Here is a 12803-nt window from a genome sequence, read left to right on the forward strand (position 1 = left end):
CGTGTAGAACATAATTTATAGTAAAAGGAGGTAATTGTATTACAAAGGAAAGACCCGGGAGAATGTTTACATGTGAGAGTTTCGGGGACGGTGCAGTATATTGATATGTAAATGAAATACTTTGTTTATAGGCCCTTTTATACGGACCGATATTTTGGGACAACAAGATTTCATACAAATGCTCCTTCCTGAACATTGCCCCGCGTAAACAGAGCAGCGATTGGCCGATGAATGAGCCAACGCTCGTCGCATGATCAGATATTTTGTGCGGCCATGAAAATAATCGCTTGTCGGCAGCGCATCTCCCGTGTGAATAGCGGATGTGAAGCCAACAAGAGGCAAATTGTATGAGGACGAACGATCATATGAACAATCATTTGTACCCGTACTCCCGATCATTGCTCCGCTAGAATGGAGCAAACGAGCGCAGATCATCAAGCTCTATTGTCAATCGGCGCTCGTTTAAAGGTCCATCCGCCTGTGTAAAACCGCCTTATAACATTGTTTTCAGTTTAGGGTTATTGAAAGATTCCAAAAATAATTTTTAAATATTACATCCCCCATAAGGCCTAGTTCACACAGAATTTTTGGACGCGGAATCCGCACCAAAAAACTTCCGAATACACCTCATTCATTTCAATGGAGGTGGAGGCGTTATTTTTTTCCTGCGAGCGGAAAAAAACGATAGCGGGAAAAAGAACCGTCATGCCATTTCTTCAGGCTTTTCCGGCTCTGACCGCCCGTTGACATCAATGGGAGGCAGAGAAAGCGTTTTTTTTTTTGCCCGTGGCGCTAAATGGCCACGGCTGAAAAACGGCGCAAAAAAACACGGCAAAGATATTTCCGCCTGCAAAAAACTCAGTGTGAACAGGGCCTAAGGGCTCATTCAGACGAGCGTGATTCTCGTCTGCGTGCTGCGCGTTGAAACAACGCACCGCACACGGACTCAATGGGGCCGTTCACACATGCGTGAGTTTTCACACATTTTGTGTCCGTTGCGTGAAACTCACTGCATTTACGCACGTAAATGAATGTAGCGTAAGACTGGTTTTACCATAGCGGGGTGTACGTTGTTTTTTTTTTTTACTGGATACCATTGTATAAAATAGTGTAGTCGACTATGTTATAACATACAGCAGAAAAAACGAAACGACGGAGGCCAAAAGGACACTCTCTTGTCCTCCATCATGTGTATGGGGCCTATAGAAACATTCAATGTATTCGCCAGGAGTTTCCCGGCGGCGCATACGTTACCCATACACTGCGAACGCAGTGTGAAAAAGGCCTAGAAGAAACCACAGGGAAATCCGACTAAATATATACACCAAATCGTGCTGAGTTTGGTGCGTAGATTCGGGCGCATTATCTGCTGCGGAAATGAGATGATAGGAAAAAAAAAAAGATGTCTTTACTCATCTCTCCTGGCGCTCCCATAGCAACGCGTTTCGGCTTTCCCGGCTGGTCTTTGTACAGTCGGCCTACTGTGATTACGTTTGGTCAGATGTGACCGCTGAGGCCCGCGATGAGTCCGTTGCCTGTGGACCCACCTGCTGAACGCTTTGATATCGTAACCGCTCATGGACAACGCGCCATATTGTGCTGTGAGAACGTCAAAACCTGTCCTTTCACTACACTCAGCCGGCTATTGATAAATTCCCGGCGCCTGTGGCGTCTTAACATCGTAAGTCATTGGCTCACAATGAATTTCAATCGGCGCCGTGCCTGTATCCTCACAAATAGTGACTAGCAGATCAGAAGTCTTCTTTGGTCCACTCGCGGTCGCCAATGCTAAACTGGCTGTAGTAACAACACGCGGCCTGAGCGTTCGGCAGGACTGTTTTAAACGGTAACACAGAATGTATTGATGGTTTCATACGTTGCCATTGACTGTATACTGTGCGCTATACTTTTTTTTTTAAACAGTAGTACAGGCGACTACGCTTTTCAGTACAGTTGGGACTGCGGGACCCCGACGTATCCTGGTTGAATGTATAAAATTCACCCCTCTGGCATATTTTGTCTATGGGCATGTCGGTGTACACGTCAAGATTTTTTCTCTGCGTACATGCTGACACTAGTGGTGTGAACTGAGCCTTAAAATGTTTTTCTGTCTGTTAGTGAAATATCAACCTACATCAATCAATCAATCAAATATCCAGTAAACCTATAGAGTAGGAAGTAGAATGTTATAAAACCTTTTTTGTGACAAAGAAAGAAAGATCGAGGTCTTCTAAGAAATGATGGGACATCTTGTTCTCCAGCGTCCCGTCTGCGCCTCTACGTTCCTTATTTGCTATTCTTCCTGTCAATCATCCTGCTTTGATTCAATGAGGACTCATAATTCCTGCGACAACCTTATTGCCTCACGCTCCTGTCAATCTCCAGATCCAGTCATATGATTGGCTGTTTTGTCGGACGCTGCTATTGGTCAGTCTCCTTTTATTAGAACTGTTGCGATTGGTTGCATTATCGTCCAACATCATGAGGCGCGCGGTTCCCCGATAGGTCAGAGTTTGGCGGGAGGAGCGGATTTGAACACGACGTGTTCGGGTGCAGTCGGACTCCCTCTTCTGCGCTCCCGGAAATTCCCCATTTCATCGTGAATCGACCGGACTGCTTACCGGGAGACGCCTCAGGTAAATCACGTTATTATAGTTCCCGGCATAGCTTTTTTTTAACCGGGTGTGTTCTGCTCGTGTGGGACTACAGATCTCAGCGTTTGCTACTACAAGTTCCAGAGGGTATTTTCAGGCTCTCCATGCTCTTTCCCAGCTTGGGGGGTATGGGGGTAACACTGGGGCTAGATAGAGATGCTCTACCACCTAAGCCTCGGGTTACATTGAAAAATGTTTCCCCCTTTTTTTTTTTTTTTTTTTCACGTGACTTTTTCATAGCAAATAATATCTTGTCGGTCACGTGGCTATTCTTTGTATGGCTGGATACATTGTGATACTTTCTTGCTGCTTTTTTTTTAAAATTTACTTTGCAACTAAAAAGGAAGGCCCTGCAAAGTGTCGGTTGAAGGGATACAAAGTTTGCTTCCTCATGCCCCGCCCATTTCTAGGACACACCCACAAACTACAGAATGTCGATCACAAATAGTGTATATGACCACCTTAACCCCTTAGTGACCAGCTTATTTTAGGCCCTAGGCTATTTTATTTGCTTTTCTATAGTCTCATTCAAAGAGCTAGAACTTTTTTTTTTTTTTTCCTTTGACACAGCTGTATGAAGACTTGATTTTTGCTGTATTAGTTGTACTTTTTAATGGCACCATTTTAGGATACTTATAATTTTTTGATTAACTTTTTTTTGGGGGGGATTAAAAAAACAAAACCCTAAATTCCGCCATTGTTCTAAATTGACGTCGTTCGCTGTGCGGCGTAAATAACATGTTGCCTTTATTCTATGGGTCGGTGCGAGTACGATGATCCCACCTATCTAGAACTCTTGTATGTTTTTTTAAGACTTCTGCACAATAAAAAACACTTGAACTAAAATTATTCGGTTTTTGCATCGTCCAAGAGCTGTAATTTTTTTTCCCCCGTCAATGTAGTGATGTTTTGGGCTTGTTTATTTTGCACAATGAGATGTAGTTTTGATTGATGCTGTTTTGGGGTACATGTGACTTATTGATATATTTTTTGATTATGACTATTTTGGGGGGCAATGGAAAAAAACAGCTATTTTGCCACATTTTTATTTTTTTTCAGTGTTCACCTTGCGGTTTAAATTACATTAACTTTATTAACTGAGTAATTACGGTCGTGGCAATACCATATGTGTCCTAATAGGCATGGGTGAGAGAGGGAGCTCCCTCCCTCTGTAAACAAGTTAAATGCCGCGGACGCTATTGACGGCGGCATTTAATGGGGTAAACTTCGATCGCGGGCGTTGGAGCAGGAGTCCGGCTTCAGCCTGCGCAGGACACCCGTGCAGGACTTAGACTGGGCTGCCGTGAAAAGGTGTATTGGTGGTCACTAAGGGGTTAATCCCCAACCTAAACAAATACAATACCCCCACCTGTGGTCCTCTCCACTCCTGTGGGCGCTGCTGCAGATGTTATTTGGGTGCTGGTGTCAGGCTGTAGAATGCTGCAGCGCCCACAGGGAAGAGGACTGCTGGGGGATGTCTCCTTTTTTGCTGGAGTTTCCCAGGCATTCTGGGAGATTTGGTGAGTGATTTTGTAGGGTGACTTTTTTTTTTAAAATATAGATCTCCCATTTGTTGTGACTGTTGAAGGGGTTTGTTTCACTATAGACCACCCCTTTTAAGAATGTGGCGGTCAACTGATTGCCCTGGGTCCTGCTCCCGCCATCCCCAGCAAACATCGGATTTTGTTGGTGGAAGTCACAGTAGAGATGATATTGCATTGTATGGTGGCCGTTCCTATCGGCCAGAACGGGAGCTGCTGGTTCAATGTGGTTCTCCGTTCTGGCTATGGGGACCCCGCCCCCTCCGTTGGGTTTATGAGGACAGGGTCAATTATTATATTTTTTTTTTTAAGGGCCTAGATTGTGGGGGTCTAAAACTGCGTTCATTTTCCAAGCTAAGTGGATACCCAGTTACTGGCTCACTGCAGACGTGCTGTTACTGTCTATGGGAGATGCTGAATACAGGCTGCCCCCTTGTTCTCTGTATTAGGGGTGTTAGGTTTGGTGCGTTGTTAGTCTCTTATTGCAATGGTTTTCACGGAGTACTGAAGCAGCAGCGGTCGTCTGCCTCCAGCCAGAAGCAGGAATTTCTGCTGTTAAAGGGCACTCAGTTTAGAAAGTCGTGTTCAAAATGGAGTCTACTTGATGAATTATGAGAACTAAGACAACCCGCTGTGCTGTTGGGAAACCATTCAGCAATATTGGGGGGAGATCTATCTTGCGCTTCGCTCCTATAACACCATCCCCCAATGTCCAATCACCGGTCACAGCTCTGGCCTTGGCGGGCTGTACGGTGAGTTCTATAAACGCTGGAATGTCGGAGATATGATTCAGAGTAACTTGTTTTCTTTCCCTTTTTCCAGGTCTCCGCCATGTCTCTCCAGTTCAGTATCCCTCTGGCCTTTAAGGACTTGCTGAGGAGCGGAGGAGTGGGCCAATATGTGGTCCAGGAGGTGCTCCCTGTGAGGCAGCTGCCCGCTGACCTCAGTGGTGAGTCTTCATAAATTGTTTGTCACATCAATAAAACCTAAACTATGCATGATGCCGAACAAGGTCACAATCAAAAGTGAGAGAAAGTAGAGCCTTTGTGATAGACAAATATGTCGTCCTCACCCGTTGTAAGCGTTACCTGGCATGAATGTCTAGCAATGTTTCTTAAAGGAACAGTGTCATCACAAATAATTTTTTTATATGTTAAAGAGGTTAGTGCTTTAATAAAAACGTTTATTTTCATTTGTGTGTTTGTGTTTTACTGTTTCTTATTTTTACACTTTTTCTTCCCTATGGGGGCTGCCATTTTTTGTTCCATTTCTGTGTGTGTCGATTAACGACACACACAGACATGGAATACGGCAGCCACAGTCCCATAGGGACTGCGAACGGCTCCCGTCCCATTGACTGCCGTGTACGGCGTCTGTGTGGGAACTGCGCATGCGCCGCTCCCACACAGTCCTATTCGAAATTGGCGCCATTTTCCTGTGGACCGGAAGTCGCGGCCGGACAGTAAGATTACTACTTCCGGTCGCGGCTTCCGGACTTGTGCACATGGAACAGCGGCAGCAAAGGGAGCGGACGGGCCGGAGGGAGCCGCGGCGGCAGGAGCAGGTAAGAGATTTCAATGTATGTTAGTGTTTGTGTGTGTTTACTACTGTATGTAAACCTACTACACTGTGGGTTACCTCAAAAATGGCGACACAGTGTAGGAGGTTAAACCTTTCAAACCCCTCGTTTATCCCGGCACTAGCCAGGATAAAGGAGGGGGGGATGCTGAGAGCTCACTAGAGCGAGGGCTTTTAACCCAATGTTGCAATGCTGCAATTTTGGGAACTAGCTCCATCTAGTGACCAAAAATGGGTAGTATTATAAATTAGAAAAAATTTATAATATTTCCTGACTCGCAAAAAAAATTTGAACAATGTTTAATCACCCACACACTAAATGTTTAATTTTTTTAAAAAAAACATGTTTTTCTGGCAACACATTCCCTTTAATGTGTTTCCTCTGTCAGGCTGAAGGCGACTCGCACAAAAAAAAACGCCCGTTGAAATCAATGGGAGGCAATATGGGCTGTTTCTTGTGGTTTCCGTGGCAAAAAACTCAGTGTGAACGAGGCCGTGGTGCTAGGAGGCTGCACTAAAATGGATTGTACAGCACCTTTCCATGATTCAGAGCCCCCTATTATCTTTAAAGGGATATTCCCCACTCACGCGTTCATGACATACCCACCGGTTACGCCATAAATGAGTTAGGGACCTGCAATGATGTGGAGAACTGCTGCTCATCTGTTTCCGGAACTCTGGTAGACTGAGATGGTGAACGCTGCGCGCAGCCACCTTTATGTTCCCTCAGCCTGGATGCTGTGGCCGCCTTACCAAGTTGGTTTGTGGCATTGCTGTTCTCCTCATAGGGGAGTCCCACCTCTGAGACCCTCACCTATCCTAACACATTGATGGCATATCCTGTGCGTTATATTTGTTGGGAGTACCCCTTCAAGTGTCGCTTCCTTCTATACAGGCTCTACCACTTGCATATGTCTGTAGAAGAGTCATCACATGATTTATTTTTTTAATCCTTATGAGATTGTGTATGCATTACTATGTCTGTCTTGTTTTTGACAGCTTATAAAGCCGCTCTCCGGTCCCAGGGTCCCAAATGTGTTCTACAGCACTTTGATTCACTCTACAGCATCTTGTAGTAAGTAAACAGTGAGTTTCTATATAATTGTTGATCATATATTTCTAGTTAATCCTCTTATTGATAGAGTAATGCTTTTAAGTTTATAAAACTGTACCCCATTGGCCGCATGATGAGTCAAGGCGAATGTGACTCCTGCGTCCTCTGGGTAGGTCCTCTGCTCATCGCCCTCGGTCTGTAATCTTGGTGGTTGTGGAGAAGTGTCTCGCAGTCACTGTAAGGCCAGACCTACAGTGGCATTTATTGCTGGTCTTTCTCAGTTGATCTGCTCACGAGAGTGTGTTGGCAGAGCCTGACTGGACCTACAGGATGGCGCGTCTGCTGAAGAGGGCAGGGCAGAGGGCGCTACTCACTAAGACGACGCGGAGACGTGAGCACATATCTTTGGTAATCTGATGGCTATTTGCAGAATGTTTTTTTTTTTTCTTGCATTGTCAAGGCCAAACCCACACTTTATTCTTTCTTTTAATGGTTGGTCTCTTGCAGCCAGTTCCGCTCCGTGGATGTCGCTCTGAAAGAAGATTTGCTTGAACTGCTAGTCAAAGGTAAAGGGAATATATTTCTGTTTTTGATTGGCTGCAATATGGAGAAATGTAAGCTTATTGGCTTGTGACTGTTCTACTTGACCATTTGAGTCGCTGACCGCAAGTCTATGGATTTAGCCTGGTCAATGTTTAGTCATTTTTGTTCAATATCTGAAATGAGACAAAATCTTGCATTTCAAAGAACTGGACCAATAAGATGTTTAGGCACAATGCGTATTGCATGTGGTTTTGGCAGTTTTTTTTGTTTTGTTTTTTTAATTTATTTATTTTTCTTCGGTTTTGCTGAAAAATACGCAGCGTGTGCATGTAGCCTTAAGGGGGCGCTGGTCTTGTAATTGTAGGTGACGGCCTGATTTTTAAAGTGGCTCTAAAGATAAAATATTTTTTTAGTAAGACTTTCTAAGACAAACTGCTTTATTAACTTCCATTCCACGAACTTTCCATGTGGCTCAAGTGTCTGCTACATCATTGCATGGGTTTTGTATTTTGCCAGTCATTCCATAAGCAGTGAAGTTGCTACTAAAGATCGTTCTCGCCCCTCATTCTTTCATTGCTATATTTTTTTTTTTAAAGCCAATTCTCAGCATGCGGGCGAGCTCCCCTCCGTCCTAGAAGATCTGTCGCTGGCTACGGCAGAGCGTAATCTCCACCTGAACACCCTGAAGATGAACTGCTTTCTCCTCTTGCATCTGGTGGAGGCGTTTGAAGTCGAAACATATAAAGCTGCATTGGGGAATGTGGAGCCGAGCGGGAAGGTACTGCAGGATCCTAGTTTGGGGAAAACTCCTTCGCTGTACCTGCTTTTGCTCACTTTGTTTTTGTGTCCGCAGGGCAAGAAAAGCAGGTCCAAAGTGGACGGCTTTTTATGGGAAAACGAGAGGGAGAATGTCCTGCAAATCATCACACATCTGCTTCAGCTGGATATACGGCGACTGTGGAACATGTCGCTGATAGAAGACGAGTTTATCAGGTCTGTCAACTTAAAATAATTTTTATTTTTTTATTTTTTTTATATTACATGGATTCCAGCTTTGATATTTTTAGATTTACTTTTCTGGACGTAGGTTTTAGAAGAAGCCTACAAATAAGAGATGGAGATATAGAAACGTTTTAACATCTGCTGTGTGATGAGTCCAAGGCGAATGTGACTCCTCGGTCCTCTGGGTTTGACCTCTTTACTCGCCACCCTCGGTCTGTAATCTTGGTGGTTGCGCAGAAGTTTCTCGCTGCCGCTGTAAGGCCAGACCTACATTAGCATTTGTTGCTGGTCGTCGTCTGATCTGCACACAAGAGTTTTGTGTTGTAGAATCTGAGAGGACCTACAGGATCCGCCGATCTGGGGAGGGCCGAGCGGAGGTCATTACCCAATTAAAGAGGTAATGGGGAGACGTGAGCACATGTCTTTGGTAATCTGACAGCGATGTAAAGAGCGTTTACTGTGACCGCTTGTAATTCGTATGGTCTTGGTAACTAAAATGTGTTTCTCTCCTCAGTATGGTCACTGGCTGCTGCTATAAAATGATGGAAAATCCAAGTATTGGAGCACTGAAGAACAAGTCTCTATGGGAAGCTTTATCACATCTGCTCGGTGTGGCTGTGAAACGTTCAAACGATACATTAAGTAAGTTATCAAAAAATTAGAGCAAATGCGTCTCTACAAGGTTACAGCAACCACCTACCTGGGCTGTCGTGAGTTAGGCCTTTACTAAATACCAGGCTCAAGTTCTAGTAGGCAATTTAGAGAGACTGTATAGTCGCTCCGTCCCAATGGACAGGGATACAGGGGCCGCACAGTATGAACAGGCGTTTTGTAGTATCTAGCTGATGACGAGAGCACAAATGGCTTCTGCAGTAATATACAGCAAGCAACCTGACCGTGCATAGACGCAATGTCTGAACGTGGCTCAGTGGGGAGGACTGTTGACTTGCAGCACTTGGGGGTCCTGTGTTCAAATCTGACAAGGCAATATTTTTTCAGAAAATAAAGCTAAACGTTGGTTGCTATGGCCAAAATTCCCACACATTTGGGCTACTTGGTCAGCAAGCAAACGTCTCCCGCCAAGTGATGAGCTAAAGGCAAATGTGAAGACTCCGTCTCCTGCGTGGCCTCCGCTCATGGCTCTCGGTCTGTAATCTTGGTGGCTGTGGATGAGCGTCTCGCTGCCGCTGTAAGGCCAGACCTGCAACAACTCTTATCGGGGGGTCTTTATCAACCGATCTAAACTGCCCATCAGAGTGTGAGGGTGCAGTTAGTGAGGAGACCTACAAGACATTGTGACCTAAAGGGGGCAGAGCGGAGGCCACCACTCACAAGTGAGCAGGAGAAATGATCGTGTAACTTTGGTAATCTGATGGCATTGATTTTGCGACACTATTTAATCTTCCAGTTAAAGGGGTTATCCGACTTGTAAAATACCTTTTAAAATAGTTGCAATTGAGAACTGGTACTCTCCTCTTTCCCCTGGCGATCCAGCACTGATGCTGTGGCCAATGTTGACAGCTTGTAAACTGAAGGCTCCACATCACATGTTGTATGCCTGGCATCATGGCTCCCGATTCTGAGCAGCACTGCCACAAGTAGGTGACGTGACCGCTGTCAATCCCATGATGGCTTGTAAGCCAAGACCAGGAGGAGTGCCAGCGCAGGTTTGACAGGGAAAAGAAGTGAGTACCTAAAATTTCACAAGTCAGACCACTCTTTTAATGGATCCTCATGTGCATAATGTTTGGTTTATAGATTATTAGGTTGCGTCCATAATGCAGCAAACGGAATATCCAAGGTTAAAACCAGTAATGAGTCCTAATTTACATCAGAAGGGAAATGGTTTAGAAATATTTTAAATTAAGTTGGGCCCAGGTTATCTTAGACATTTAATGTATTTATGTTCACGTCTTGAGTCTTGGTTTGTTTTTTTTGTTTTTTTTTAGGTGTTAGTGTGAAGGTTATTCAGCTCTTGCAGCACTTTGAACATCTGGCTCCCTTGCTAGTCCATGCTGTCACTCTGTGGGCCACGGAATATGGAATGAAATCTTTGGTGGGCGAGATCATGAGGTGAGCCGCTGCACTCGCCTGTAGGAACTTTTTTTATTTTTTGCCTGTTTAGTTTTTCCTATAAATAAACGGGGTTTCCTGGGCAAATACCACTTTTGGCTCGTTGAATCTTTTTACTTCCGTAAAGAGTGTCGCTCCAGGATTTAATCGCCAGTCACGTGATAATCAGTGGTAACTACTGCCTGTCCCAACAGCAATGGCTCCTAACATGCCCCCAGTGGTTAGCACATCAACCAGATAAGTGATCCGAATCCATCCCACTGCTTAGTCCTCCTCTACCTCTTCACCTTTCCTAAAACACGCACAGAGACTTGAAGTTGTATCTCGCTGCAGCCGGCACATTAGGGGAGTAGCGGGAGGGGTTTAGCGGCATGATGTAGGGGGCTTTGGGCTTGTAGAACCCGTCCATTTCATTGGCCTTTATAAAATAGAACAGACTTGGAGGATCACTTGACTTGTGGTGGAATGGCGCATCTGACCGCGGGAGCATCTCTTATGTAAGGAACGCTAACTTGCATATCAAAGGAGCCTAAGGCCTTATTCACACGAACGTGTTATACATCAGTGTCGCACGGACCTATGTTAGTCTATGGGGCCGTGCAGACTGTCAGTGAATTTCACGCAGCGTGAGTCCGCTGCGTAACTCACGACATGTACTATGCTTGCCCGTGTTTCGCGCAGCATGCACCCATTGAAGTCAATGGGTGCGTGCAAATCGAACACGGAAGCACTTCCGGGTGACGCGCGTGATTCGCGCTACAGCTGGTAAAGAAGAGAAACATAAAATCCCCTCCTTTACTGTCGCACAAAAAGGGAGTGTCATAATGATGCCGGCTGCGCGAAAATCACGCAGCCACGCATCATAGACACATGTCACACTGAACTTTTGCGCACTCAAAATGGACACGTTCGTTTGAAGAAGGCATTAAGGTGTATTTTCCTGGAGACCCCCTTTGATGCTTTAACAGTGTTCATTGTAGGTGTTTTTCCTCTAAAGGGGCTGTTCACCTCTGCATCAGAGTTTCCGTTAGGGGCCTCCGTCGCAGGTCCGGCAGGAATTGCTGGAAATAGCGCAGAAGGCTGCGCTATTTCTAGTAAAAAGTCATTGATTAAAGTCAATGGGTACGGGGGGGCGTGGCTTAGCGCGCAGCAGGAGCGGTCGCATGTTCTAGGAGCTCCGCAGTGAACCCGTGCCATCGTTATCCTGCAAAGATCCTGAGGCTTCCATAACTCACAAATATACCGTCCAGACGCCCGAGACGACCGGGGGCAAGTACCGGAGCCAGCATGGGCCCCACTAGAGGTCAGACGGCCGCGGAGAAGCTGCAAAACTTTGCAAGGGGTGAGGGGCAAGATGGCGGACGCACACCTCTGCCTCAGAGATCTAAGGGAGGAGAGGCCTCATGCAGCAAGGAATCGGATACGGAGACAACCCCAGAGCCTACGCTGTCCGAAATGACTCCTCAACTCCTCGCAGCTATAGCAGCATGTAAAACTTCACTTACCGGTAAGCTGGAGGAAGTGAAGATTGACATAGGCCTTATGAGACAGGACATGCAGACCATGAGTGAGCGTCTGACCCACGTGGAGGATAGAGTATCCGGGGTGGAGGACAGAACGGCGTCCTTACCGGAGGCCATTGCTGACTTAGAATCGGCGGCTGAACTATGGAAACAGAAGACAGATGACATGGAAAATCGACTTAGGCGTAACAACATACGCATAATTGGCCTGCCAGAGAGAGCTGAAGGTCAGATTCCTGGTGATTTCGTTCTGCAGTGGATTAAAGACCTGCTTCCTGATGCGCCATTTTCGCAAGCCTTGGCGGTTGAGAGAGCCCACAGAGTGCCGGGGAGGCCGCCACCACCGGGGGCTCCCCCCAGACCGCTTCTGGCACGTATGCTAAACTGCAATGATCGGGGCTTGAATTTGCGTCTGACTCGCAGGTTGCCGGAAATTACATATAACGGGGCGAAAGTCTCCATCTTCCCCGACTTCTCGGCAGAATTGCAAAAAAAACGGGCGACATTTTTGGCTGTTAAACGATGTTTACGGGAGCTGGGAGTCCCTTACTCCATGTCTTATCCGGCTAGGCTGCGTATTGTGGACGGAGAGAGAACCATCTTTTTCAATTCTCCGCAGGATGCTGATGATTGGGTGAGAGGCAAGCGTCAGCCACGAAGGAACTAGCTATGCCTGATATCAAGGTTGGTGCCTCGTGGTGAAGTTTTTGTTGCCGCTGGACTTTCCTGTTAACATATAAGGCCCCAGCTTGAAGAGGATACAGACCGGGCCTGGCAGAGAATGGCTGGTCCTTATGCTAGAACAGTACTGACTTAGGCTATCCTGAAGTATTGG

General features: G+C 45.9%; 1 protein-coding gene and 3 non-coding genes across 4 annotated transcripts in view; all 4 read left to right on the forward strand.

Annotated features, from left to right (window-relative positions):
- The first annotated feature begins 2486 nt into the window (after positions 1-2486).
- Positions 2487-12803, forward strand: part of NCAPD2 (non-SMC condensin I complex subunit D2) — a 39578-nt gene continuing 29261 nt past the window's right edge. Inside the window, exons 1-8 of the mRNA XM_075842975.1 lie at positions 2487-2636; positions 5018-5144; positions 6773-6848; positions 7335-7393; positions 7967-8148; positions 8224-8363; positions 8887-9014; positions 10322-10445. Of these exons, the coding sequence (XP_075699090.1) occupies positions 5027-5144; positions 6773-6848; positions 7335-7393; positions 7967-8148; positions 8224-8363; positions 8887-9014; positions 10322-10445 (827 nt within the window). The 5' untranslated portion in view covers positions 2487-2636; positions 5018-5026. The remainder of the gene's footprint in view (positions 2637-5017; positions 5145-6772; positions 6849-7334; positions 7394-7966; positions 8149-8223; positions 8364-8886; positions 9015-10321; positions 10446-12803) is intronic.
- Positions 6953-7249, forward strand: LOC142664226 (small nucleolar RNA U85). The gene has a single exon (XR_012851236.1). It is a non-coding gene; the product is annotated as a small nucleolar RNA U85 (small nucleolar RNA).
- On the forward strand, positions 8513-8813 carry LOC142664227 (small nucleolar RNA U85). Its single transcript, XR_012851237.1, has one exon. It is a non-coding gene; the product is annotated as a small nucleolar RNA U85 (small nucleolar RNA).
- On the forward strand, positions 9451-9750 carry LOC142664228 (small nucleolar RNA U85). Its single transcript, XR_012851238.1, has one exon. It is a non-coding gene; the product is annotated as a small nucleolar RNA U85 (small nucleolar RNA).

This window comes from Rhinoderma darwinii, chromosome 11 (genome assembly GCF_050947455.1).
Source record: "Rhinoderma darwinii isolate aRhiDar2 chromosome 11, aRhiDar2.hap1, whole genome shotgun sequence".
In the NCBI taxonomy this organism is placed as follows: domain Eukaryota; kingdom Metazoa; phylum Chordata; class Amphibia; order Anura; family Rhinodermatidae; genus Rhinoderma; species Rhinoderma darwinii.